This window comes from Octodon degus, unplaced genomic scaffold (assembly GCF_000260255.1).
Source record: "Octodon degus isolate 3935 unplaced genomic scaffold, OctDeg1.0 scaffold00043, whole genome shotgun sequence".
NCBI classification, from domain to species: Eukaryota; Metazoa; Chordata; class Mammalia; order Rodentia; family Octodontidae; genus Octodon; species Octodon degus.
Window position 1 is genome coordinate 9,975,958 of NW_004524619.1, and position 26,528 is coordinate 10,002,485.

The 26,528-nt window shown below is 40.4% G+C and overlaps 1 protein-coding gene across 2 annotated transcripts in view; it reads left to right on the forward strand.

The window, feature by feature from the left end:
• The window catches only part of Dcp1a (decapping mRNA 1A), a 66,343-nt gene that overhangs the window by 21,454 nt on the left and 18,361 nt on the right, over nt 1-26,528 (forward strand). Inside the window, exons 4-6 of one of the 2 annotated variants that reach the window (XM_004631635.1) lie at nt 10,209-10,275; nt 14,779-14,917; nt 20,477-20,590. In XM_004631635.1, the coding sequence (XP_004631692.1) occupies nt 10,209-10,275; nt 14,779-14,917; nt 20,477-20,590 (320 nt within the window). The remainder of the gene's footprint in view (nt 1-10,208; nt 10,276-14,778; nt 14,918-20,476; nt 20,591-26,528) is intronic. The other variant, XM_004631636.2, reaches the window with a different exon arrangement.

Below are 26,528 nucleotides of genomic sequence, written 5' to 3' on the forward strand. Positions count from 1 at the left end.
AGAGAGAAGTTATTGATAAGACAGAATTCCATTGTTATTTGCTATAGCAAAATAATAGTAGGAAAGGGATTTTGCCAGAAGCTTATCCTCTGTAGCATAGTCAGGGAACATCTTTCAGGATGTCTCAGAAAGTGAGTTGTTGACAGGATATGTTGGGCCTTGGAATGTAAATTCTTCTGAGGGAAGAATACTTAGCTTTGGGTAGAGACAAGGTCCTTTGCAGTTTCAGCTATCTGGTGAACTTCTCTGCCTTTCCTCACTAGTGGCAGTGACGGGCGTGGTGGCAGCTCCCTGGGCTCTCTTGCCAGTTGCATTCGCTGAGCATTGGATATTTTGGCAGACAGAGCTGATTCCTGAATGCGTGTCTGAACCTCTACAGGTCTGCTCCTGGCAGAATGGAGTGTGACGCTTATCCTTTGCCCATTAAGCTATCGCTGTGGCTTCCTTATCTTTATTTCTTCTGCAAACATGCCTTTGAAAGTGTCTGGCTCTTTTTTGGCAGTTTATTTGATAATGTACAAGTATAGAAGTGTGTGTCTTATTTTTAAATTATGTTGGAATTCATGAAGGAAAAAGAGAGGACTTAAGTGAAAATTTATCAGAAGTACCGTTCTGATGGACTTATTTTGATTTTCCTAAGCACTTTAGAATTCTTTGGGAAAATATACTTAGTTGGTTCTCTGATCCTCTTTGACCCTGATACAGTACATATTCTTTTTTACTGTAAATCATAAGACATGTATGTATACACACAAACATACATACAGGGGAAAACTAGAATCTTCACTATTTGGACTGTGCTGCTTTGGGTGTTCCTTAGCCAAGATTGGAAGAGGGGTATTTAAAGAAGGTAGCTGCATGTAATTGCCATATATGGAGTCTCAAAGCCTCAGTCTGGTTTACTGTACGTTAGAATGAGCATTAGCTGCTAAGAGCATAGCTAAAACCCTGAAGTAGATAATGCTTAATATTTATCTCCTCTGTGACAAGGCTGTTTGTGTGTTCCTTCCATTGAGATGTCAAAGCTGACTTAATTTGTTGCTGTACATCATGTAAAACAAATAACATTGTTATTTGTTGAATTTTGATTGTACTCAAACTATTTTTGAAATTCTGTGCACAGAAGGGCACCGTGAAAACAGATTCCAAACACAGGAAGCTAGTCACGAGAGGCCAGAGCTCAGAGATTGGGCGATCTGGGCTTCCTTCAGGAAGTGTGGGCACCTGCGAGGCCCATGGCCAGATGAGGGGTCCAGAGGCCTAGGACAGTGTGAATGTGACCAGGGATTTTTCTGTACTGAAGAAGCCCCCTTATCAAAGGAGGGGGAAGTTTTTTGTTTTTTTTTATTTTCTTTATGCGTTAAAATGAAGCCTTTACCTGGCTCTGTGTATCAGTATTTAGTTCACTCTATAGTAAGAGTAGAAAAATTTCAATTAAACTTTCACATTTACTGAGAATTTTTAGAGTTGTGATACCCCATAAAGTCTTTTGTGAGTTAATGGCCTTAGTTCCATATAAAACAGCAGTGGAAAACCTGTAACACGCACGTTAATTTGTTTTTAAGCTCAAAGATGTTAATATATGACTTGCATTCAGGTTTACTTGCATTGTTGTCACTTTACAATAAGTGGGTTGGGGTTGCAGTTTGGGCAAACTCTAAGAAGTTCACCAATCACACTGGTACGCAGCGCCAGCAAATGGCTTCATTTTAATGAGTAAAGATGATGAAAAAAATTCTCCCTACATAATAAAGAAGCTTCTTGGGTAGGAAAATCTCTGATCATACTGAAAGTTCATCATGTATAGAAAACATAAGATTTGCCATTGAAATAACTAAACTTTGGTTTTCTGAATTGATTTTTATTTTTATTTTATTTTTTTCTTTTTGTTGGGTGCCGGGGAGATGGCTCAGTAGAATAAGCACTTCCTTGGCAAGTGCAAGGGCCTGAGTTCAATCCCCAGTTCCGCAAAAAAAATAAAATCTTTTTGTACTGAGGAATGAACCCAGAGAACATTGTAAGAGTTCTATTTTGGGCCAAAAAGCTCAGTGGCATAAGCGCCTGCCTGGTAAGCACAAGGTCCTGGGTTTGATCCCCAGTACCGCAAAAAAAAAAAAAAAGTTGTATTTTTTTGTACTAGCATTTATATTTCCTATAGTCTGTGCTGCCTTTTTAATCTACAGTTTAACTTGATTGTTAATTATGCAGCGTTAGTCTTCAAGCATAATTGAAGCTCACTGACTTCTTACGTCTTGAAAAGGTTTGATGTTACTTTGATCCAGTGAGATCTAGGCTAGTGGTATGTAGTGGCAAGACAGTGGTCTAAGAATGAGGATATCCACATTCTATTACAATCCTGAGACTTGTTTTTCACTGATTTATTAATAAGTCAGTATCTCTTTTAGCCTTTATTTTCTCACCATAAAACTGCATAGTGAGGCCCCAGGCATAATGGCACACGCATGTTAATCAAGAGGCTGAGGCAGAAAAATGACAAATTCAAGGCCAGCCCGGGCAGCTTAGTGATACCCTCTCTCAAAATAAAAAGGGCCAGGGATGTGGCTCAGTAGTAGAGCACTTGCCTAGCATTCATGAGGCCCTAGGTTAAACCTCCAAGAAAGTGTATGACTTGGGATTAAACAAAATGTCTGTCTCCTAAGTACAACCCTAAAATCTAGAAATGGTACAAAAGATAACCAGGAGAATTCTGAAAAGTAAAAAGAGAAAGGCAGTGTGTCCTGGGACCTGCACGTAGTGGAATAACCTGGCCGCAGAGTGTCTTGCAGCCACGTACCCAACCCAAACAGAGAACCCAGGCTTTCTTGACCTCCAGCCTAGCAACACAAGGTGGCCTAGGTGGGTTCATTCCAGCTGAGATTGAATGGGACTTCTGCCAAAGCTACTAGACGAGCCAAGCCAAACTGGCATGAAGTACTGAAAGCCCTGCTGATTGGCGTCCAGTAGAGAACAGCTCTCCCTCCCTTCCATGAAGTGGGCACTGGGGGAAGCACAACCAGCCTGGCCTGGGAAATTTATTTATTTATTTATTGAAAGAGTTTTGCTATGTAGTTCAGGCTGACCTTAAACTGATTCTATAGCCCAGGCTGGCCTTGAACCCATGGTGATCTTCCTGCCTCAGCTTCTGGAGTGCTGGTTTTCCAGGCATGTGCCACCACACCCAGCACTGAAAAATTTCAGTTATGAAGTCCAGCAGCTCTCTTTGCTTCCTAGAAGAACCAAGTAGCCTGGCCATAGAAAACCCTAGTAGTGTCCATGCAACACTGGCTAAGAACCTACTAACTTCCCACCTCAAGCAATCAGGAAAAAAAGAGCAAAACTAATAACTCGGAGCAAGCAGGATGGGAAGTAATGCCCTGTCTCAGAGCAAAGAGGATGGGAAGTAATGCCTATAATATTTTTGTCTATTTCAGCTGCCTATAACACAGCCTCTCAGAGTCGTGGCACTGTGGGCTGGCGAGCACCACCACACCCAGCTCAGTTGTTTTTATAAGGCCAATTATTAACCTGATAGCAAAACAAAGCAAAGACAGTACTAAAAAGGAAAATACAGCCACTCATGGTAGTGCATGCCTATAATCCTAGTCACCCAAGAAGTTGAGATCAATTTAGTGAGACCCTATGTCAAGATTTAAGGCCATCTATGATGGTGTGTGCCTATAATCTCAACACTTGGGAAGCTGAAGTAGGAAGATTGCCTCATGTTCTAGCCTAGCCTGGACTGCTCAGTGAACACCTGTGTTTAAAAGCAAACGAACAAACAAACAAACAAAAAAAAAAAAAAATTAAGAAGGGCTAAAGATACAGCTCTGGTAGAGCACTGTGTAGTAGGAATGAGGTCCTAAATTCAATCCCAAGTACATATCAAAAAAAAGCCAACCTGTAATTCAATACTTTCATGAACTTAGAAGTACAAAAGTCCTCTACCAAATATTAGCAAATAAAATAATTCAACATTAAAAATCTTCCTGGCAAGTGTAAGGTCCTGAGTTTGAGCCCTGGTACAAAAAAAAAAAAAACATGAAAAATCTTTGGCCACTTCACAGAAGAGTAAGTATGAATGACCAATAAATACATGAAGAAATGCTGAACATAACTGGCCATTAGAGAAATGCAAATTAAAAGAACTGAGATTCCATCTCAATGGCTGTCAACAAGAAATCAAATAATAGCAAATGCTGGCAAAGCTGCAGAGAAAAAGGAAGCCATTTGCATTGTTGTTGGGAAATGTAAACTAGTACTCCCACTATAGAAATCAGTAAGATTTCTCAAAATAGTAAAACTAGAAATTCCATTTTTTTAAGAGAGTTCTTTTTAAAAGTTTTATTTTGTTTTGATACAGGATATGGCTATGCAGGTCAGAGTCGTAGAACAGGAGGACTGCCAAATTGAAATCCATATTAGGTAACCCAAGTTTAGAGAGACTGCTCAAAACAGAAACAGAAGTGAAAACCAAAGAGAAAACAGGGCTGGGATTGTAGAGAGAAAAGATAGGTTCAGTGCTACAAAAACAGAAAGAAGAACAAAACAAACAGTTGATCCTCCTGTCTCAGCCTCTGTAGTGCTGGAATTACAGGCATGTGCCAACTCGCCTGATTTTGGGGCTGGAACTGTGCGCCCAGAGTTCCAGGGCTGGTAAGGCATGTGGTACTGAGGATTGAACTCAGGTCTTTGCATTTGCTGGACAGGTACTTATGCTACTGAGCTATTGCTCCAGCCCCTAGAAATTCCATGTGACCCAGCTACCCTTTTCCTTAAAGAGTTAGACTCACGTTACAGTGGCACATGCATACCTATGTTCATAGCATCATAATTCATAGTAGCTAAACCTTGGAAGCAGCCTGTATAGCCATCATCAGATGAGTGGATAAAGAAGTATGGTATTACAAACAGTGGGTGTTACTCTGAGAGTAAGATAAAGTTTAGAGTTTGTCAAAGATAAACTTGAGACATTCGTAGGGACATGGATGTATCTAAGACCATTAGTATATGTGTGCTGCCAAAGCAAGCACTTGAGTCTTGTTAAGTGAGATAACACAGGCTGTCCCAGGATTTAGCTGTTAGGAATGATGCTGCTGCACACGTGGGCATGCATGTATCACTGTAATATGTCCTTAGCTCTTTCGGGGCAGTACCTGCAAGGGGAATAGCTGGATCAGCAAGCCAAGGAAAAAACAGAAGAAACATCATGAGATCATCTTTTGACACAAAAATAGTCACTTGACAGAATCCAAGGCCTGTTTATGATACAAACTATTAGGTTCAACATAGAATCAAACAGTCTCAGCTTGGTAAAGAGCAGCTATGAGAGTTTACAGCTGACATTCTAATTAGGGAGAAAGACTGAACACTTTCCCTTTGGAAACAGTAATAAGGCCAGAACAGCGGTTCTCACCACCACCACACAAGCATCTCATGGAAGTTCCAGCCACTGCCATGAGTCAACAAGATTTTCCAGAAACAGTAGTTACTGACTAGAAATACTAGTAATACTGTAAAATGCTATGTGATGAAGAAAATTTTTAGTTCTTCAGAATAAAAAAAAAAATCTACAGGTTGGAAGAGAAGAAATAAAGCTGCCCTATTTAGATGACATGAATGTCTTTGTACAGACTCCTAGAGCTAGTAAATGAATTTGGTATGGTCTCGGGATATGAGACCAACACACAAACATCAATTGTATTTCTACATATAAACAGTATGTAGAAGACAAAATTTTTCCTTTTAGCCAGAACCACTATCTTCAAGTAATTTGCCAAAATGACCAACATAAAGGGCAAGAGGAAGGGAATCTGGTATATATTCTCTAGGCCTTTCAGAAAACATGAGGTTGTTCCTCTGACCACATACATGGGGGCTCTGCAAAAAGGGTGAGATTGTAGACATTAAGGGAATGGTACAGAGCAAAAAGAAATGCCACACAAATGTTACCATGGCAAAACAGAGAGTCTACAGTGTTACCCAGCATGCTGTTGGCATTGTAAGCAAGCAAGGTAAGGGCAAGATAATCTCCAAGAGGATTAATGTGCTTATTGAGCATATTAGACACTCAAAGAGTCATGATAACTTCCTGAATCATGTCAAGGAAAATTATCAGAAAAAAAAGGAAGCCAAAGAGAAAGATATCTGAAGCGCCGGCTTGCCCCACCCAGAGAAGCACACTTAGTAAGAACCAGTTGAGCCTGAGTTGTTGGAACCTGTTCCCTGTGAATTCATGGCATAAGCTGGGGATGTAGCTCTGCCATTCAGCATCTAATTGGCAGCTTAAGTGTTCTAGATCCTACTTAAAAATAAAAAATCAAGGGGCCGGGGAGATAGCTCGGTAGAATAAGCGCTTGCCTGGCAAGTGCAAGGGCCTGAATTCAATCCCCGGTTCCGCCAAAAAAATAAATAAAAAATCAAGACTGGGTGTGGTGACATGCACTTGTAATCCCAGTGCTTGACAGGCTGAAAACTATGAGTCTGATCTGTGTGGTGAGATCCTGTAGTCTCTATATTAAAATACAAAAAAGAAAAGAAAAAAAATTTCATCCTGTGTTGTAAGGATAGTTTTCTTAGTTGAACGGTTATGTGGTGCTTCTTACCTGAGAAGTATTTGGAGCATATTTTTATTGTAGCTAGTAATTGTGTCTATTCTTTACTCTTCAGTGGTTTTCTTTGCTGAAAAATATAGCTGAAGTATTATGCAGGTGTGTACCCAAATGTCCAGATATTTATGAAATACTTATTTTGGCTTGAAGATCCTGTAAATCACCATGGGTGATGTATCAAAGTAAATGGAAGTCATTTAAGTTAAAAGAAAACAGAACACTGCTTAGGTAAGCGCAGGGACCCAGGTTTGATTCCCAGTTCCACATGCTGCATCAGCCCTGCCGATGGGCACACTGAACTAGTGACCGAGTCCAGGCGTGATGGTGCACGCCTGCAGTCCCAACACTAGGGAGACTGAAAACAGGAGGATCACTGCTATCTAGGCTGCGAAGTGAGACTCTGTATAAAATGCATAAATTAAAAAAAAAAAAGAAGAAAGAAAATTTTAAAATTTTGCCTTTTAGCCAGGGAGATAGCTCATCTGCATAGGTATCTGCCTGAAAAGTACAAGGTCTTGAGTCTGATCCCCGGTACAAAAAAGAAATGAAAAATTGCCTTTTACAGTCACCCTAAAAAAAATTAGGTATATATTTTACTTGTACAAAATCTGTGTGCTGAAAATCATAAAATACTGATGAAAGAAAGTAGAGAAGACATAAATGGAGAGATCTATTGCCTTTGTGTTTTTAAGGACTCGATATAGTAAAAATGTTAATTCTCCCTCAATTGACTTGTCAATTTAAAACATTTTTTAGCAAAACCTAAGCAAGGTTTTGGGGTGGCATAAACATGCTTATTCTGAAACTTATACAGCCCCTGAAAGGTAAAACAATCTTGAAACAAATGGGAGAAGGAAATACTGTACCCAGTATTAATCCCTGCTATGTGACTACAGTAATTGAGACAGTGTGGTACTGCCAGAGGGGCAGGCACATAAGCTACTGAAGCTGAATAAGGAATATGGAAACAGACGCACACAATTATGCCCAACTGTTGGACAGATATAAGAGGTTCCTTAATGAGGGAGGCTGTCATTTCCAACAATAATGGTGGTATATTTGACCAAAATAAAACAACCTCATGCTTTAAACAAAAATTAACTTGAATCTACAATTTACATGTAAAATTGTTAACACTTTAGGGAAAAATATAGAAAGTTTTAGAAGTAAGATTAAGTTCTTACACTTCACACTAAAATCATGATCATTGAAAAGAAAAATTGACATGTTAGGCTTTCATGAAATTAAAATGTTGCTTTGAGGAGGGTGGTAAACATTGCTTATCAAGAGAGCGGTAAAGAGACATACCAGAATTGGAAAAATACTTTCAAACTTTATTTTCAACAAAAGTCCAGTGTCTCAAATATATAAAGAACCCTTAAAAAGAGGACATAAAATGGCAAAGAAGCACATGAAAAGATGTTCAACATTATTAGCTATTAAGGACTGTTAAATTCAGGCTACGATGAGAAATCATTGTATACCTAACAGAATAGCTAAATTATAATTAGTTGTCCCTGAACTCTGTGGGTGGCCAGGCTGGCTTCTGAGTAACCCCGTGCCTCAGCTTTCCCAGCGCTGGGAGCACAGGCGTGTGCCACCACGTGCAGCTAACGCTTGCATCTTTTTTCCTTTTATTTAAGAAATGATCCTTGCATGGCCATTCTGCTGTCTTTATATTCTGCCTCTCAGCACAAGGCTGCCTTGGGGGATGGACTGTGTGTTCAGTGTGGGGTAGGGATTCTGTGGATTTCTACCTGAGAACCCATAATTACTTTGTTACAAATCGAAGCTCCCTCAAAAAATAAAAATTTTTAAAAAAAATAGTGACAGCAGAAATTCAGGAGTGTGGAGAAACTGTAACTCCTGTGGTTCTTACAGAAATGTAAAGTGGTTCCACACCTGAAAAAGCTCAGCAGTTTCTTACTAAATGTGCAACTACCAAGTGACTCAATAACTATACTCTTTAATCCAGAGAAATAAAAACTTAATACAAATGTGCATAGTGCCTTTATTGGCAGTAGTCAAAAAGCCAGAAACAACCCAGTGACCTCAGATGTGTGACTGGTTAAAACACAATAGTGCATCCATCCCATGGAATACTAATGGGAATTGGGGACAACTATTGGTACAGCAGTGAGTTGAATGACTTTAGGGATGATACTGTTAGAAAAATCAATCTCATGCAGTTGCATACTCTGTGAATGACTCCATTTATACAGCACTTGTGAAATGACATTACAAAAGTAAAGTTTAGGGGCCGGGGAGATGGCTCAGTGGAATAAGCGCTTCTCTGGCAAGCGCAAGGGCCTGAGTTCAATCCCCGGTTCCACAAAAAAATAAAAAAAGTTTAGTGTTTGCCAGCATGTCAGGAGGGAGGAGACCCAGGAAAGTGAGTAGGGCTACAGAACAACAGGGAGCTTTGTGATCATGGAGATTTTTCTGCGTCTTGACTGATGTTTGTCAGTATCCTGGCTATAATACTGTAGTATGTAGTTTTATAAAAAACGTTACCTTTGGGGACTATAACTTAAAGGGCACAGAGAGCTACATTTATAGTTGCATGTGAAGATACAGTTCTTTCAAAATAAATTTATTTTTAAAAAAAGTATAGCAAAGCCAGGCATGGTGGCACACATTTGAAGGCTCAGTATTCTGGAATGCTGAGGTGGGAGGATTGCAAATTTGAGCCCTGCCTAGGCAACTTAGCAAGACCCTATCTCAAAATTTAAAAATATGATTAACTGAGCTTCGTCCATATGACATATGAATAGTTGATTTAAGGTTGGGTGTGGAACTACTCAAACTCTTGTTTTTACTGTAATGTTAATTTTATTCAATATTTGAGGGGCTGGTGAGATGGCTCAGTGGTCTAAAGCACCTACTTAGAACAAGCTTAGCAAAGCACAGGGACCGCGGTTCAATCCCCCAGCACCACATGCCAGCCAGCCCTGCCCCCTGGTGGGCTGAGCTGGCCTCCCCACACATAAATAAATAAAATCAATATTTGAAGATTCAAGAGACTTACAGTTTCTGAAATTTGATTAGTCACTGATCTGAATTTTCAGTAGTTAAGACTCCTCACATTTTAATATGAATTTAACATATGTCTTAGAATTAACATTGATAAGATCTTATTTTACTTGACAGTTTTTACGGGTTTAATGGTAAATTCAGTGGTATTATTTTGTGGTGGGGCATTAGGCATTATTTACACCTCCAGTGAACCCTTGCCTTAGAACGCATGCGTTCCGTAGGGCTGTAAGTCAGGTTGCCAGTCAAGGAGCTCAGGCTCCTCCACACAGCCTTCAGTCTCTCCTGCACACAGGCAGATCTCAGTGTCCTTAAACACTGGCCCAGGATTTCTCAATTAACGCCTTACAGGAAAACGTTGTGAAGTTCCTTCCAGAACTCTTAAAGAGTTCCGTCTGTATTTGAGACCATCTGGAATGGAAGCACAGGTGACCACCATTCAGGTCTAACTGAAGACTTTAGTCATAAGTTAAAACTAAAGTTGCCATCCTCACTCAAGGCTCTGCTGTATATAAATACTAAAACCTCAGTTTCCTTCACCTTTTCTTTTTTCCTTTGTTTTTCAAGTATCAATATACAGTATCTGGTTTTATGACAAGAATGACTGTCACCGCATAGCAAAGCTCATGGCTGAGTAAGTATTCTTATTACTTTATAAATTTAATTAATGAGATGTAAGAAATGATTTTTTTATTGCCAAAATTTAAAGGCATAAAAAATGAAATCTAAAATTGTCTATAATCTTGCTACTCTCTATGTTTATATTTTGAGTCTTTCTTTGTATATGTAGCTTAAATTTGTAGGTATGATTATTTTTAAAATATATATATATATGTATATATGATAATTCTGTATATCCTACTTTTACTGTCACCAGTAGTTTTTTAGGTTGTTATATTTTCCTTTATAAACCAGGTATAATGGTACATGCCTGTTAATCCCAGCACCCAAGAGGCTGAGGCAGGAGGATCATTGCAAGGTCGAGACCAGCCTGGGCTACAAAGTGAGCTCAAGGCCAGCCTGAGCTGCATAGTGAGACCCTGTCTCAAAAAGATCAAAAAAAATTTTTTTTTTCTTTACAGCATATATAATAACTGCATCATATCTAATCCTAAGGCTAGTTCATAACTTAACCACAACTTTACTCTAGGTTAGGGCTGACAAACTGCATAGCTCCAAAGACTGTCAGTACATCTGGAGCACAACCTGACTGCCATATGCAGTGGCTACTAAAATTTCCATTGTAATAAGTGATACTGTGTTCAGTATCCTGGTAGAAAACTCTAGTACTTGTCTGTAATGAAATACTCTCAGTGAACTTCTTATTGACACAGGCAATCTTTATCAGGCTTCAACTCACTAATGGATTATCTTCCAGAAGAGTTTTTGTGACTGAAAATCTAGAATTTTGGCAAATGTCTTTCACTGAATTTAGGTTCTAAAGGGACCCTCAGCCTACATAAGCTCCTGTGGCCCAGCCATATTTCTAGACTGCCAAGCTAGATTCTGGGAGCTTTAACACTCATTTTGAGGGGCCCAAGAGCTTGCAGAGCTCAAGGAAAATACTGCAACAGACAGTGTTTCTGGTGGGCTTCTGCTTCCTCTTTAGTTTTTGCCTGAATATTCTCAAAAATATGGCTCTCTTCCCCCTCTGTCAAATCAGAATTCCCTTTTTCTCTGCAAAGTTTGTGCCTCAGGTTTTTTTGTTCTTTGGTCAAAATGTGCATACAAAGTTAAAGGAAAAAAGATTTTATTTTAGCTCACAGTGTAGAGGTTTCAACCTGCAGTTGGCTGGCTCCAAGGCAGGGCAGCATGGAGAGGGCATCGCACAGGAGGATCAGTCTGAGGCACGGCAGGCAGGAAGCAGCAGAGAGCAGCAGCAGCAAGCCTCCTTTAAGACAGAAGCTGTTCATGTATGAGTTGTTTTTTTCTAAACTAAAGCCTCAGTATTCAGGTTGAAATGAAATGTTGACACTTTGTAATAAGTAAGTAGGTTTTGGGTTGGCATTTGGGCCCTCAGTCTCTAAAAACTCACAATCAAGAGCCCTAGATCCAGCAACCTCTGAAAAGCCCCACCTGTGAGCACATGAGCCTTCGGGGGAATGTGGAGGTAGAGACTCTAGCAGTTTGTATCTACATGTATGGAAGAACAGTCATAATTTTTTAATAGTCTAATTTATAATGAATTATCTTAAAAGTATAGATAATTGACATTAAAACCTCAATTCTAGGTGTATTGGTGCTGGAGATTAAGCCCAGAGTATATCCCTTTGGTAAAGTAAAAAGAGATTTTATTTTGTTTTTATGGGTCAAGGGTCTTGATTTGTAGTTCAGGCTGACCTTAACTTCACTGTGTAGGCCAGGCCAGCCTTGAACTCACAGAGATCCTCCTGCCTTAGCCTCCTAAATAATGATATTACACATGTGCATCTCCATGCCCAACTTAATAAAAAAAAAAATTTAGGGGTTGGGATACAGCTTAGCGGCAAAAGCACCTGCCTGACCAGCACAAGTAAGCGGCCCATTTTCATTAATCATTCTCAGAATTCTCATTTTTACTTCAAACACACTTACCTCATCATTTTTGCCATTTTTTGAAGCAGTTCTAGAAGTCCTCCTTTGTTGTACTGTCATGGCTTTCTCTATAACCTAAATCAGTTCTAAACCTTTCCCTTTTGTGGTCATTGTAACTATGAGGAAGAGCCAGGAGTCGCATGCTGCCGGATCTGGTGACTCAGGTGGACCTGCACGTGTCATGTCTCTGTGGGCCTTCCTTTCCACTGGGTGGCACCTGGCAGCCACACTCACATACTGATACACCGCAAAAAAACCTCGCGAAAGAGGCCCTCCACACGTACTTCAAAAAATGGCAAGAAAATAGGGGAGATGTGTTCAGGGCAGAATGGATATTGTGCCAGGTATGGGGTACATGCCTGTAATCCCAGCACTAGGCTGAGGCAGGAGAATCGTTGAGAGTTGAAGGTCAGCCTGAACTGCATGGCGAGACCCTGTCTCAAAAAGACCAAAACAAAAGAGAAGGGTTGTGAAGTAAATTTATCTTTTACTCTCAGCATTCACTATATATTTTGATTATCCTTTATGGCAACCCAAGAAAACTGAGCCTGTCTAACAGAGGGCCACAGTTTTGACACCCCTGTAATTGGAGACAGAATCTCACTGAGTTGTCCAGATTGTCCTTAAACTTTTTTAGACCTCCTTCCCCAGCCTTCCAAGAGCTGGAATTACAGATTTGTGCCACCATGCCCAGTCCTATTTAATACTGTCTAACCTACTGCTTGTTAACATTGTTGCCACACACACTAAAGGGAATGAACTGACATTGAGAGACTATTCTTGTATATTCCCGTATATTCCATTAAAACAACGCTTTTGGACTGGGGAAATAGCTCAGTGTCATAAGCACCTGCCTGGCAAGCACAAAGTCCTGAGTTCAATCCTGAGTTCAGTACTCTACTTTCCTGAGTACTGAAAGAAAGGGGGTGGGGGGAAGAGTGAAAGAAACCTTTCACTCTTGAATTGTCACAGTCATTCTCTATCAAGTTCTCAGTTAATTATAGTTTGGGGCTGAGCTACAGTTGGTGGAATAGTCCTGTAAACCCAGAGTGTTGAAAGCCTGAACAAGTTTAAGCCCAGGGTTGGCAAGACAGCTCAGTACACTAAGTACCTGCTTTTACAAGTGTAGCTACCAGGGTTCGATCCCCATCCTGCATGTGTGCACTGAGCCAGTGATCGAGTCCCAGTGTGGTGGTGCACAACTGTAACCCCAGCACTGGGGAGGCTGAAAACAGGAGGATCACTATGAGTCCAAGCTGCATAGTGATACCCTATACCAAAAACATGAATGAAAATAAATAATTTTAAAAAGTTTAAGCTCAGCCTGGACAACTTAGTGAAACCCTGTCTCAAAATAAAAACAGTCTGTGGCTGTGCCCATAAAAATCTCATGAAGGTGAACTTGTTCATTAGAACTAACATCTGAATATTTTTTTTAAAAAATAGTGGTTGCTTTATTAAAACTTTTACTTATTTCAGGCTTGAAGAACATTGTCAGAAAATATCCATATGCTCTTCACTCACCTTTTAGTTCCCAACATTTTGCTCTAATTCCTTCAAACCTCTCTATTTAGGGAATGAAGAAGTTGTTTAAAAAAAAAATAAAAATAATAAAAATTTTAAAAAAGAAGTTGTTTAAACATGAAAGCCTACACACTGACTGCTGTGGTATACCCCCGTAATTCCAGGATCTTGGAAGTTGAGGCAGGAGACCTACAAGAGCCAGACCAGCCTATGCAATTTACCCAGACTTTTATCTTAAAAAATTGAGAAGAGCTAGGGATCTAGCTCAGTACTCCCTGGTTCAGTCTCTAATACTGCCAGAAAATCATTGGTATGCTTAACTGAGACTTTTGTTGCTTTGTGGATTTGGGCATCATGTGTACACCTGTAATCCCAGAACTCGGGAGGCTGAGAGTTCAAAGTCAGCCTAGGCTTATAGAGTTGAAGGCCAGTCTGAACTACATAGGAAGACCTTGTCTGGGGGGAGGGAAACAGAAAACTGAAATTAAGTGCATTCCCACAAACATCCTGCGCTCAGTCACCCACTTAATGATTTTTTTTTTTTTTCCTAGAGCTGGGGATTGAACTCAGGCCCTTGCACTTCTACTGAGCCATCTCCCCCAACCCCCTCTTAATGATTTCAAGGGGGAGACAAAAAGGGGAAGCTTTTTGTTTCTTTGTAATGTTATCATTAGCTTTTTCACCAAGACCCATTTTTAAGACTTGACCTTGTCAGTGCAAATTAGTCATGTGTCGTTTTTCAGATTTACTGTGCCACTTAGTTTGACTGATTGTCAGCAGCTTGTGGGAAACACTTAGTGGAGTTTTAATGTACCTGCGTACACCACCACTAGAAAGGAAGGTGAAACACAGTGGTGCTGTTGTGAATGAAATGGTGAAACCGTAAGTTGTGTTTCTGGAATGCAGCAGCTAAGAGCAGCACTTTGCCTTGCGGGGACAGTGTCATCATTTGACACTTACATGTCTTGGACTCCAGAAGAGTTCTTGGGCTAGACCATGTCTGCAGAAGCCTTTCTGAAATCTGACTCTCCTCATCTAGTGTGGTAGAAGAAGAGACACGGCGATCCCAGCAAGCTGCCCGAGATAAGCAGAGCCCCAGCCAGGCCAATGGCTGCAGTGACCACAGGCCTATCGACATCCTGGAAATGCTGAGCAGAGCCAAGGATGAGTACGAGAGGGTAAGGCTCTCTGGAGTGCTGGGTACCAGAGGAGGGGCGGGCGGGAGGCGTGCAAGAGGCTCGAGTTCACTGAGACCTTCGCCCCGAGGGCTAGCAGTAATAATTGGTTCAGAATGGAAGCATGTCCATCACTTCAAGTCTGAAAGATGCTCACTAGCGGAAAAGTTTCAATTTTTTCTTTTTCATTTAACCATAGTGGAATTATCTTGGAAGAAATTGGGGTGAAAGGGTGGAAGTTGAACCACAGCAAGTAGTTCTAGAAAAACGTCGTGCCCTTCTTCCTTCTGCAGTCTCTTATTAGGATGTTAAATGGTCTTGGGGATTTATGTAGGCTTTGAAAAGTATTCTGACAGTTTACCTCTCATAATACTAAAATGTACATTTGTGGTCAGTAAGTGATAGGAAGTACACAGCCTTCCCTAAGCATAATTTTAATTTTGCCCAAATGTGAAGTTTTTCTGAGATTGTTTTCTATCTCTTCTGCTTTGCATTTTACCTTTTCACTGCTAAAATTTTCTCTTACAAATTGAATAAAATGACAGTTGTAGTACACTAAGTAAACCATTCGACATAAACATATGAAGTGTTCAGTATGTACAAAGCAGTGGACGTTCTGTGGTAGTGTTTCAGCCTTATAGCTGTGAAACTGTCGTGGCTTTTCATTCAGTGTCAGTACCTCAAAGCCTTGTGTTTCCTGGGGTGAGACCTGAAAGTTCTGCTACTGCATTTCATTACAGCAGAACTACGATTGTTTATTCACTGAACATTAAGAAAACTGCTTTATTTTCATTTGTTTATCTCCAACCCATTAAAACCTTAAGAAACAGGAGTGTGAGAAACTTATTTTAAGACATGTTTCCCAGACAGTTCTGCTAAAACACTAGCTTCTGGGTTATTAATAAATGATTCTTGAGGGCTGGCTAAGTAGCTCAGCAGATTAAAGTGCCTGCTTAGGCAGGTGCAGGGGCCAGGGATTTGAGCCCCAGGCCTGTTGTCCCACCATCCCCCACCCCCGGGGGGCGCGCTGAGATGGCAATTGAGACTGGGTGTGGAGGCGCCCACCTGTAATCCCAGCTCTTGGGAGGCTGTAAACAGGTGGATCACTACGAGTCCAATCTGGTAGTGAGACCCTGAACATCCTGTAGACCCTTCCCTAAAATAGAAAAAAAAAAAAAAAAAAAAGAATGATCTCGCAGTAGGTAAAGCAATGCTGCCAATTCCCAGATCAGTTTCACGACAGGACTATTTTGTACCTACTACCCTACAATATCTCAATCTGGAGTTTAGGCAGCAAAGTTTGAAAAAAGTATTCTGGAAGGTAGTTGTACTATAAGTTATAAAACTATATAGTTCTGGGGAGTTGGCTCAGTAGGATAAGCGCTTGACTGGCAAACGCAAGGATCTGAGTTCAATCCCCGGTTCCGCAAAAACAAAAAAAAAAAAAATCTTAAAAACTATATAGTCTGTGGCAATACTAGGAAAGCAGTCGTCTCCATTATACATATTCAATGATTCATAGAAAAATGAGTGAATAAATTTTGAGAGTCATATTTCAGATTTAAAGGTTGTCTTAAAGGCTGCGAACGTATGAGCCAGGGATATAGCTCAGCAGCACAGCAGCTGCCTGGCAAGCGTGAGGTCATGAGTTCAATTCCTGGTAACAAAACAAAAAGGCTGGGAATGCACTGGAATCAGCAGTGCAGCCCTTGCCTCACATGCTTGTTCTTCTGGGTTTGAGCTCCAACACTCCAGAAAGAAAGAAATTCCCCAAATCCCGTCCTATACCCATCATGAAGTTTGGGTCATTATTTTGCTTTTCAGGGCCTTTTACTATTCACTGTCCCTAGCAGTGACTGTATCAGGGTTCCCCATAATACGGAACTGTGGGTGCTGTGCACTAGGGAAAGTACTCGAAGCAATCGGGCTTACTCCTCAGGCTGACAAGCAGCTAGTCACAGAGGAAAGAAATAAGCAGCCCTTATTGTTGGCCTTTTTATTTCGTTCAGCTTTTGTTTTTGCTGCTGGGGTGAAACTCAAGGCCTTGCACATCCTGAGCGTATGCCCTCCTTCTTAGCTACACTCAGCCTTACTCTTGTACACAAAGTTTTAAAGGGACTCTGGTATTAAGTGTACGGTCTAAAAGTCTAGTGCGATTTCTAATTGTATCACCAAAGGAATAAATAGAGTGTCATCATTTGACTTGTAAAGAAAATTCTTCCCCAGTACAAAATAATTTATTATCTAAGGTTAGATTAAAATGGAGCTTTTGGGAATTTAATCATAGACTTTTCCTTTATAATATAGCCTTATTTGAAAACTGTAAAGAGGTATAGCCTTATTTTTATTAATATAGTACATGTTTGCAGTACATATGTTTAGATTCATTGTGGGGAGTAAGTACATGGACACAAGACACAACTTTTATTTTGAGGGATAGGGAGCAGGTGTGCTTTGAGACAGGGCTGGCCTGGAACTCACTCTGTGGCCCAGTGGACTCAGACTCACAGAGCTCCTACGGCCCCGTCCCTGCTAGGCATAGATTTCTTATTTTCTTGTCTGCACTTCTGCCTTTTTATTGGCAATAACTATTCCGAGTCCCAGTGAGATTGCATTTGAGGAATTGTTTTAAAAGAACTGTGATATAAATAGCTGTATATTTTTTCACTTTGTGCTTTATACAAACAATATCCTAGATTTCTCTGATTCTTTCTGTTAAGAACTTGGCAATGCTGCTGTGGAGCTAGGTCTTTTTGTATTCACTATTAACTTTTTCCTAAGATAGGGCCAGTGAGATAGCTCAGCAGTCCAAAGCACCTGCTTAGGCAAGCTTAGGCAAACTCAGGGACCGCAGTTCAATCCCTGACACCTGATGCTGCGCCAGCCCCACCCCAAGTGCAGGCTAAGCCAGCCACAAAATAAATTAATTAATTAAACTTTTTCCTAAGATAAATGACTTGAGAAGAAATTGTTAGAGCAAAGAATTTTGACATTTTTGAAAAGATTTTACCAAGTGTTGTAAAATTACCCTCCAGCAAGTTTGTCTGAGGTGTGCATTTGCCCTAAGTGTTTCAGACACTGAGTGTCTTCATCTGGGAAAGCTTCACCAGAGCCCTACACAAGAATCAAAGATAAGATTCTTCAGAGCTGTATCCTACAGTGCGTCGTGACAATATAAGCCCATCTCATAGCTTAGATACTGCGAACTCAGATGCCCTGGAGCCAGGCAGTGAGGAAGCAGGCGGACTGGGAACCGAGGCACGCTGCAGGCCTGCTCCCTCTGCAGAGTCAGCCCGAGCTCAGGGCCAGCAGTGGTTGCCAGGTGACCTGGCGTTGCCGAATCATTCAGGCTCCCTCTGGAAGTAATAAGTCTGGATTTTTATAGTGCAACTCCCAACTGTTGTAATATTTCCGAGCATTGTGTCTTGTTTTAAGAACTTTTTACATGGGCTGGGGCTGGAGAGCTGTGCTAGAGCTCTTGCCTGTCGTGCATAAGGCCCTGGGTTCAACTGCACAAAAATAAAAATTTTGAAAAATAGGAACTTACTATGAAAAATATTTTGAGTTTCTATAGCTCTAATATACAGTAATATTCAGATCATGAACTTAACTATTTCCATAATTTTGGTTGCAAGCTGAATTGGTTGAGAATTGAATCAAATTCGATGATTATAGATTTAATGTTGACGTTATGTGTGAATTTTTAAACATTCAATTCTAAGCATTCTCTATGGTACATTTGCTGGTTATGGGATGCTGCTTGAAAATAGGTTGTCAGAAGATTAAGATAATTTGTGGGCCTCCACAGACTGCTTCACCCTTCTCAGCTGGGTAGCACTGAGTAAATGCTCGTGTGAGTCATTAGCAGTAGGCCACTTGAAGGGAGGAACTGCGTGTTGTCCACCCCTGAACGCTGAGTGCCTGTTCCTGCGCTACGCATACACCTCTCGTGTGTGTTCTTAGCGTGGTACCGAGAAACTCAGTGTGTCTCTGCAGTTAGCGCTGCTTTTTTATGTATTTTTAGGACAGGGTCTGTAGGGTCTCACTACATAGATCGGACTCATAGTGATCCTCCTCTGTACAGTCTCCTAAGACCTGGGATTACAGGCGTGCGCCACCACGCCCAGTCTCAATCCTGGTCTCAGTGTTCCTCGTGGCGGGGCCAGCATGGCAGGCCTCGCAGGCCTGGGGGGGGGGGGGGGTCAAACTTCCGGCTCCTGCATCTGCCCAATCCGCTGAGCCATTTGGCCAGCTCTGCTTCTTTTTTTTTTTTCTCCTTCTTCCTTTTTGTTTTTTTCTTCTCTTTCCCACAGTCATTTGTTTTGATATGCACAGTGTTCACCAGATACTGAATCAGATAGTTCAAATAAAATTTATTAACTCCATGTCTGTCAATTTTTTTGTTTCCTTTTGACTTTTTTGAGATGGTTTCACTACGTAGTTCAGGCTGGCCTCAAACCTATGGTGATCCTTCTGCTTCACCCTCCTGAGTCCTGGGATGACAGGTGTGTGCCACCACTCCTGGCGTCCATGTCTGTCTAGTAACCATTTTAAGAACAAAATATTTTCAATTGTAGTGTCATATGCAAGTTAGAACTTAATGATGGTCATATAGTTGGATATGCACACATACAAAAATGAACCTCAACCTAAATATAAAATCTTACATAAAAATCAACAGTATCACAGATCTAAATATAAAATATGTAACTTTTAAGAGAAAAATATATATCAGCAGAAATAACAAAAGTGAATGAACTATTAATACCGTTTAGCAACTTGAATGAATCTCAGAGGCATTAAGCTAAGTAAAAGAAGCCAGCATTCTGCTTATATTCCATTTGTATGATACTTTTTGAAAAGGCAGGGCTGGCGAGATAGCTCAGTGGGACTAAAAGGCTCCTGCTTAGGCAAGTGCAAGGACCGCAGTTCAATCCCCCATACCACATGCTGCGCCAGCCCCGCCCCGAGGGCAGGCTGAACTGGCCACAGAGTCTAGGTATAGTGGCACACGCCTGTGAACCCATCACTGGGGAGGCTGAAAGTAGAAGAATCACCACAAGTCCAAGCTGCACAGTGAAACCCTGCAACAACCACATACATGGAAAGGAAAAGAAAAGGCAAAACATAGTGACAGACTAGAATGCTGGTTGCCAGAAGTAGAGACTGTGACCACAATGGGGCATTCCAGGGAGCTGTTAGGTGATGGACCTGGGCCACATCCTGGCTGTGTAAGCGGGACATAGATGGAACAGTCCAGCCCTGACACATTGTGTTACCATGTGTTGACCTCAAACACACGAGAGAATACATGGTAGAGTGATACCAATGACTTTTCATTTTAAAGGCTATGAAAATAATTGTAGCTAACTCTGTTGTCTAAAATTAGGTACTCAACTTTGTACTAATTTTATTACCTATATGGGAGTTCAGAGCAAACATGTTATAGGAGTTTTGCTTGTTTTTTATCATAGCATTTCTAATAACATCAAATGTTTTATGAGCCAAGTAATAATTTGTTTCTACATAACACACTGTCTCTTTTTTTTTTTTTTTTTTAAGACTCAGATGGGTGATTCCAATATCTCCAGCCCTGGGTTACAGCCAAGCACTCAGCTTTTCAGTCTGGGAAGCACTGAAACTTTAGAAGAGATGTCCTCTGGGTCACAAGATAAGGTTTGTATAGCAAAAGCCCTAGCTGTGTCCAAAGTAACAAAACAAAGAGTAACGTTTTATATTGGTTTTAATTATGATGCAAGTTTGACTTTTCACTTATCTGCCAAGATCTTATTGTAGCAACATAGCAACATCCACTCAGGTCATCTCCCTGATGTACAGAGCTTGTTTACCTCATTTCGCAGTAGTCTCCTGTCTGTTATCCCAGCTTTTGCCCTTGCTGTGAATGCCCTTTTTCTCAGCCCAGCAGCCAGTGTAATCCTCATGACACATAAATTTCTTTCCTCTACCTAAAACCAGCTGGTGAGCTGGGCGTGGCTGTATGCACCTGTAATCCCAGCTGCTGCAGAGGCTGGGAGGCTGAAGCAGGAAGGTCAAGAGTGGGTGGCCAGCCAGGGCAACTTAGTATAACCCTGTCCAGAATAAAACGGTGGGGATGTGGCCCAGTGATAGGACATTCCTAGCTAGGTTCAGTGGGCAGTACCACCAAAAGAAAACCCTCCACTGGAGCCCTAGTTTGTTCAAAGAAAAGCCAAAGTCATGGTAGTAGCCTGCAAGGCCCTACCTGATACATTCAGCTCAGCAGCACAGCACCTGCCTGGCAAGCACGAGGTCCTGAGTTTAATTCCTGGTACCAAGTAAAAAAAAGAGGACAATGATAATTCTGTAAGAGTCACTTGAACTGAGTGCCTAAATACGGTGACGGGGAGACAAAGCAGATGAGGAAGAGAAGTAACGAGACTGCAGAGCAAAATCCTATCTCAAAAAGACAACTGAGTGGAAGACGGTGCTCCCCACCCTTGGTCCTCCTGCTTGCTTTATTTTCTCCTTAAAACTTACCAGTTTACATGTTTATTTTTCTTCTTTATTCACTCTCATGCTCACCAAAATAGGAAGTCCATGGAACAGACAGTTTTATCTCCCTGTTCAATGCTGTATCTCTTTTCTTTTTCTTTTTGGCTTTTTGAGACAGAATTTTACTCTGCAGTTCAAGCGGGCTTTGAGCTCACTTTGTAACCCAGGCTGGTCTCGAACTCTCAGCAGTCCACTCCTGACACAGCCTCCCTGAGTGTGGGGGTCACAGGTGTGCACCATCACAACTTGCTCAGTGCTGTATCTGTAATGTTTGGCATTGTAAATATTTGTTAAATTTATTTTCTTTGTAATGGATGGCCTGATAAAGCAATAGATATCAAGTAAAACCCAGTTTTTGTTTCAGCTTTCTATATAGAGTGATAAATAATACAGAAAGATCCCATGTACCCACATTCCCTATTTTCCCATTGATAACATCTTGGAATATAATATCCAGAGTATTGACACGATCCACACCATCTTCACATTTCCTGGTGTGTGTGTGTGTGTGTGTGTGTGTGTGCGCGCGCGCGCGCATGCACACGCGCACGTTCCATTCTCTGTATTTCTGTCTCATGAAGGACTGTGTATTCACGAGCACAGACAAGTTCTGTGGGTGCCATTTTATAACCCTGTTGACTTCCCACTGTCTTTCTCTGCCTCCTGCCCCAAACCTCATCTTTAAGTCCTGGCAACCACCAATCTCCTTTCCAGTTTGGTGTTACCATTCCAAGAGTGTTATATAAATAGGAACACAAACTAGAAAATCCTTTTGAGGTTGTCTTTTTCACTCAGTATAATACTTAGAAATTACTGAAGTTGGGCTCGATCCCTGGCACCACATGCGACACAGGCCCCATTCCAGGCGCGCACCAAGTCCGGGCGTGGTGGCGCACACCTGTGATCCCAGCACTGGTGAGGCTGAAACGGACATCACTGCGAGTCTGAGCTGCGTAGTGAGACCCTGTGCCAAATACATATAAAAGGAAGAAATTGCTGAAGCTTCTGTCACTTGTTCTCTTTAGTTGTTGAGTATTATTAGATAATATGTGAGTACGTATAGATTGAGTGCCCCCTTAGCTATTATGCTTGGTAACAGGAATGTTTTGACTTCTAGATTTTTCTTTTCAGATTTTTGAATGTTTGCATATGCAACTCCTGGGGGTGAGACTCAAAAGCAGAAAGTAATTTATATTTTATATATACCTTATACACATAGTCTGAGGGTAATTTAACGTACCTTTTTAAAAGAGAACAAAACAAAATTTCAAAGCAAGATTATAGGAGGGTAACAACGGTTAATACATTGTGTATATCTTTAATTACTCAGAGTACAAAGTAATTAGCATTTAATTGTCCAAACAATATTAGCACAGACCCTTTTTTTAACAAGCCTTTCTTTTCAATGAAATGATATTAGCACAAACCTTTCTTTGCAATGAACTAAGAAATAGCAGCATAACTATCTTAACTGTCGCATGTGTATGCGTGTACATGCGCCTGCGTGGGTGTGTTTTGGCCATCCTCTTCCTTTTCTCCTTTCCACCCTCCCAGTTTTTCTTTCCTTTTGAACAGTTTCTTCCTATTTTATAATATCTGTTCTACATTTTGGATCTTACTAATCTTTTAGCTTCTCAATACAATGTTTACATACATGCTTCTGATTTATTTCAGTCATGAGTAGGATCTGAAGTTGTGTCCATTTACCTATAAAAAGTCTTGAGTTTATCGCTCTTTATGGTTGAATAGTACTCTGTTATATAAAAAGACCACTTTTTTTTTTATCCATTACACGGTTAATGGGTATTTGGGTTATTTCCAGATCTAACTATTGCAGAATGTGCTGCTATAAACATGAGTGCACATAGATCTCTGTGGTATATTGTTTTTAATTCTTCTGGTAAGATACCCAATAGAATGGCTGGGTCAGCTGGAACCCAATCCTAATTTTTTGAGGAATCTCCATATAGATTTCCACAGTGGTTGTACCAGTCTACACTTCCACCAACGGTGGAGAAGGGTTCCTTCTTTTTTTTTTTTTTTACAGCCCCTCCAGCATTTCTTACTGGTTGACTTCTTGATAACTATTCTTTCTGGGTTGAGATAGAATCCTCTTTTAACTTGTGTCTCTTGAATTACCAGTGATGTTGAACATGTTTTCATATATTTATTTGCTGTTTCTTTTATCTAGAAGTGTATGTCCCTCTCAGATGCTGATTTTTGGATTGGGTCTTTAAATTTGGAAGGTCTGAATTTTTTTTTATTTTCTATTTTTTATCTTTATATGCTCTCCATAGTAATCCTTTGACTGAGAAACAGCTGGCAAACATTTTTCCTACCCTGTGGGTTGTCTCTTCACTCTGTTGGTGGTTTCTTTTGGCTATGCAAAAGTATTTTAATAGGATGAGATCCCAGTTGATATTTTATGATAGTTCCTGTGTGATCTGGGTTTTATTCATAAAGTCTTGGCCTACAGCAGTGTCTTCAAGAGTTTTACGTATTCTATCTTCTAGCAGATGTAATGTTTCTGTTTTAATACTTAGATGTTTGATCCATTTAGAATTCAGTTTAGTGCATGGTGAGAGATACAAGCCCAGCTTTAATATTCAACATGTGCAGAAGAGGCTAGCTTTCTTCCAGTGAATGTTTGGCTCCTGTGTCAAAGGTAAGGTGACTGAGTATGTCTGGAGTTATTTCTGCATCTTCTAAGCTGTTCCGTTGATCTTTGGGTCTCGTTTACTTTGCAAGTAGCTTTATAGATAATTTCAAGTCAGGGATTGTGATGCCCCTGCTTTGCCTTTGTTGCCTACAATTGCCTTTGCTGTTCTAGGGGTCTTCTGATTCCAAATGAATTTTAAGATTGTTTAATTCTGTGAGATATCCTATTGGAATTTTCATTGAAATTGCATTAAATCTGGATAACAGTTTTGGACATAAGTCCATTTTTACTATATTGGTTCTCCTCAAAAGCAAGTGACATTCTTCTGTTTTGTGCATGCGTGTGTGTGTGTGTGTGTGTGTGTGTGTGTGTGTGTGTGTTTGAGACATGGTCTCATTATGCAGTTAAGGCTGGCCTTGAGCTCACTTTGTAGCCCACAATGATCCTCCTGCATCAGCTTCCCAAATGCTAGGATTACAGGCGTGAGCCAGTGCACCCAATTTATCTTTCCATTTTCTGATATACTCTTCAACCTCCATTTTGAAAGTACTATAGTTTTCTGCTTCTTTTTTTTCCCCAAAACTGGGGATTTAACTCAGGCCCTTGCACTTGCCAGGCGAGCGCTTATTCTACTGAGCCATCTCCCAAGCCCATGGGGGAGGGCAGGTTTCTTTTTAAAGCAGGTTCTTACTGTGCAGTTCAGACTGGCCTTGAACTCACTTTGTAGCCCAGGCTGGCCTGAAACTCATAGCAATCCTCCTGCCTCTCAGCGTCTCTAGTGCTGGGATTACAGGCTATAATTTTCAGTGTAGAGCTCTTTTCATCCTTCATTAGATTGATTTCCTACTATTTCATTCTTTCGGAAGTTACTATGAAAGGTTATTTCTCAAATTTCTTTGTTGGTGAGTTTTTTATACTATACAGGAATGCTATTGTTTTTGAGTGTTAACTGTATGAAGCTACATTAATGAATTTGCTTATTAAATCTAGCAGTTTTTTAAATAGATTTTTTTTTTGTTTTGTTTTGTTCCTCGAATGCCTTCAGGGCACTTTTGGCCAGCGGGAGAGTTGTGAGGTTCGAACTCCAGCCACCTGAGGCTGACAGCTTTGTGGAAGCAGCCACTTAAAGGCCTGAGCTAGGGCCAGGCCCCCTTTAAATAGATTTTTTGAGGTCTTCTATGTTATCGTGTCATCTGCAAATAATGGTGATTCAACTTCTTCCTTTCTTTCCTATGGTATTTCTTTTTCTTGTCTAATTGCTGTAGCTAGAGTTTACAGGACTATGCTTAATAAGAGTGGAGACAGTAGACATTCTTGTCTTGTTCCTGATTTTCTTTATTTTTTTATTTACTTACTCCTGATTTTAGCAAGAAAGCTTTCTGAAAGTTTCTGTCCATGTAAAATGATGTTGGCTGTTGGTTTGTCATAGATAGCTTTTATCAGATTGAGATACAAACCATCTAGTTCAGTTTTCTGTAGGATTTTTATCATGAATGGTACGAGACTTTGTCAAATACTTTTTCTGCATCTATTAAGATGATCATACAATTTCTGTCCTTGCCTCTGTTGATCTGATGTATTACATTTATTGATTTCCCTATTAATACACTATTTTAAATGTGCATGTGTTTTGATTGTGACCTGTCACATGATATCACATCGGGATTTTACGTCATTACTCAGAAGCATCTGGACTTTGGAGCATTACAGGTTTTGGATTTTCAGACTAAAATAGCAGTTTGTTGAACCATTTTTGACAATTCATTTAGTTATTAGAAGACATCTGGGTTGTTGTCAGATTTTTGGCTATTGTAAATAAAGCTCCCATGAATGTTTGTATATAGATTTTTGTTAACATGTATTAATTACACATATTAATGGGATTCATTGTTCTGTCTTAATACACACACACACAGACACAGACACACACACACACACACACACACACACACACACACTGATGAGTCCAGCTTCTCTTTGTCCCTTCCATTTCCACACTCCTGTTTCACAGGTTTTCATGGAATATAAATTTCCCTTTCTCTAGGATGCAAGCCTACAAGTCCAAACATTAGATCATTCGGTAATTGTGTGTTTTAGTTTAATAAGAAACTGCCAGCTGGGACATGCCTATAATCCCAGCTCTCTGGGATCCTGGGACAGAAGGAGCACAAGTTCAAGCACAACTTACCAAGTTTCTATTTCAAAATTGAAATTTTAAAAAGGGCTAGGAATATAGCTCAGTGTGAAGGCCTTAGGTTGAATCTTCAATACCACCAAACGAAGAAAAAGAGAAGGGGATGGGGGAGAGAGAGAAAAAAAAGAAAACTGCATTGTATTCATAGTAATTTTTAAGTATTTGGATAATAGATAATTTAAACCTGATTTTTATATCCTACATTTCTGTGACATTTATTGGATTTAGGG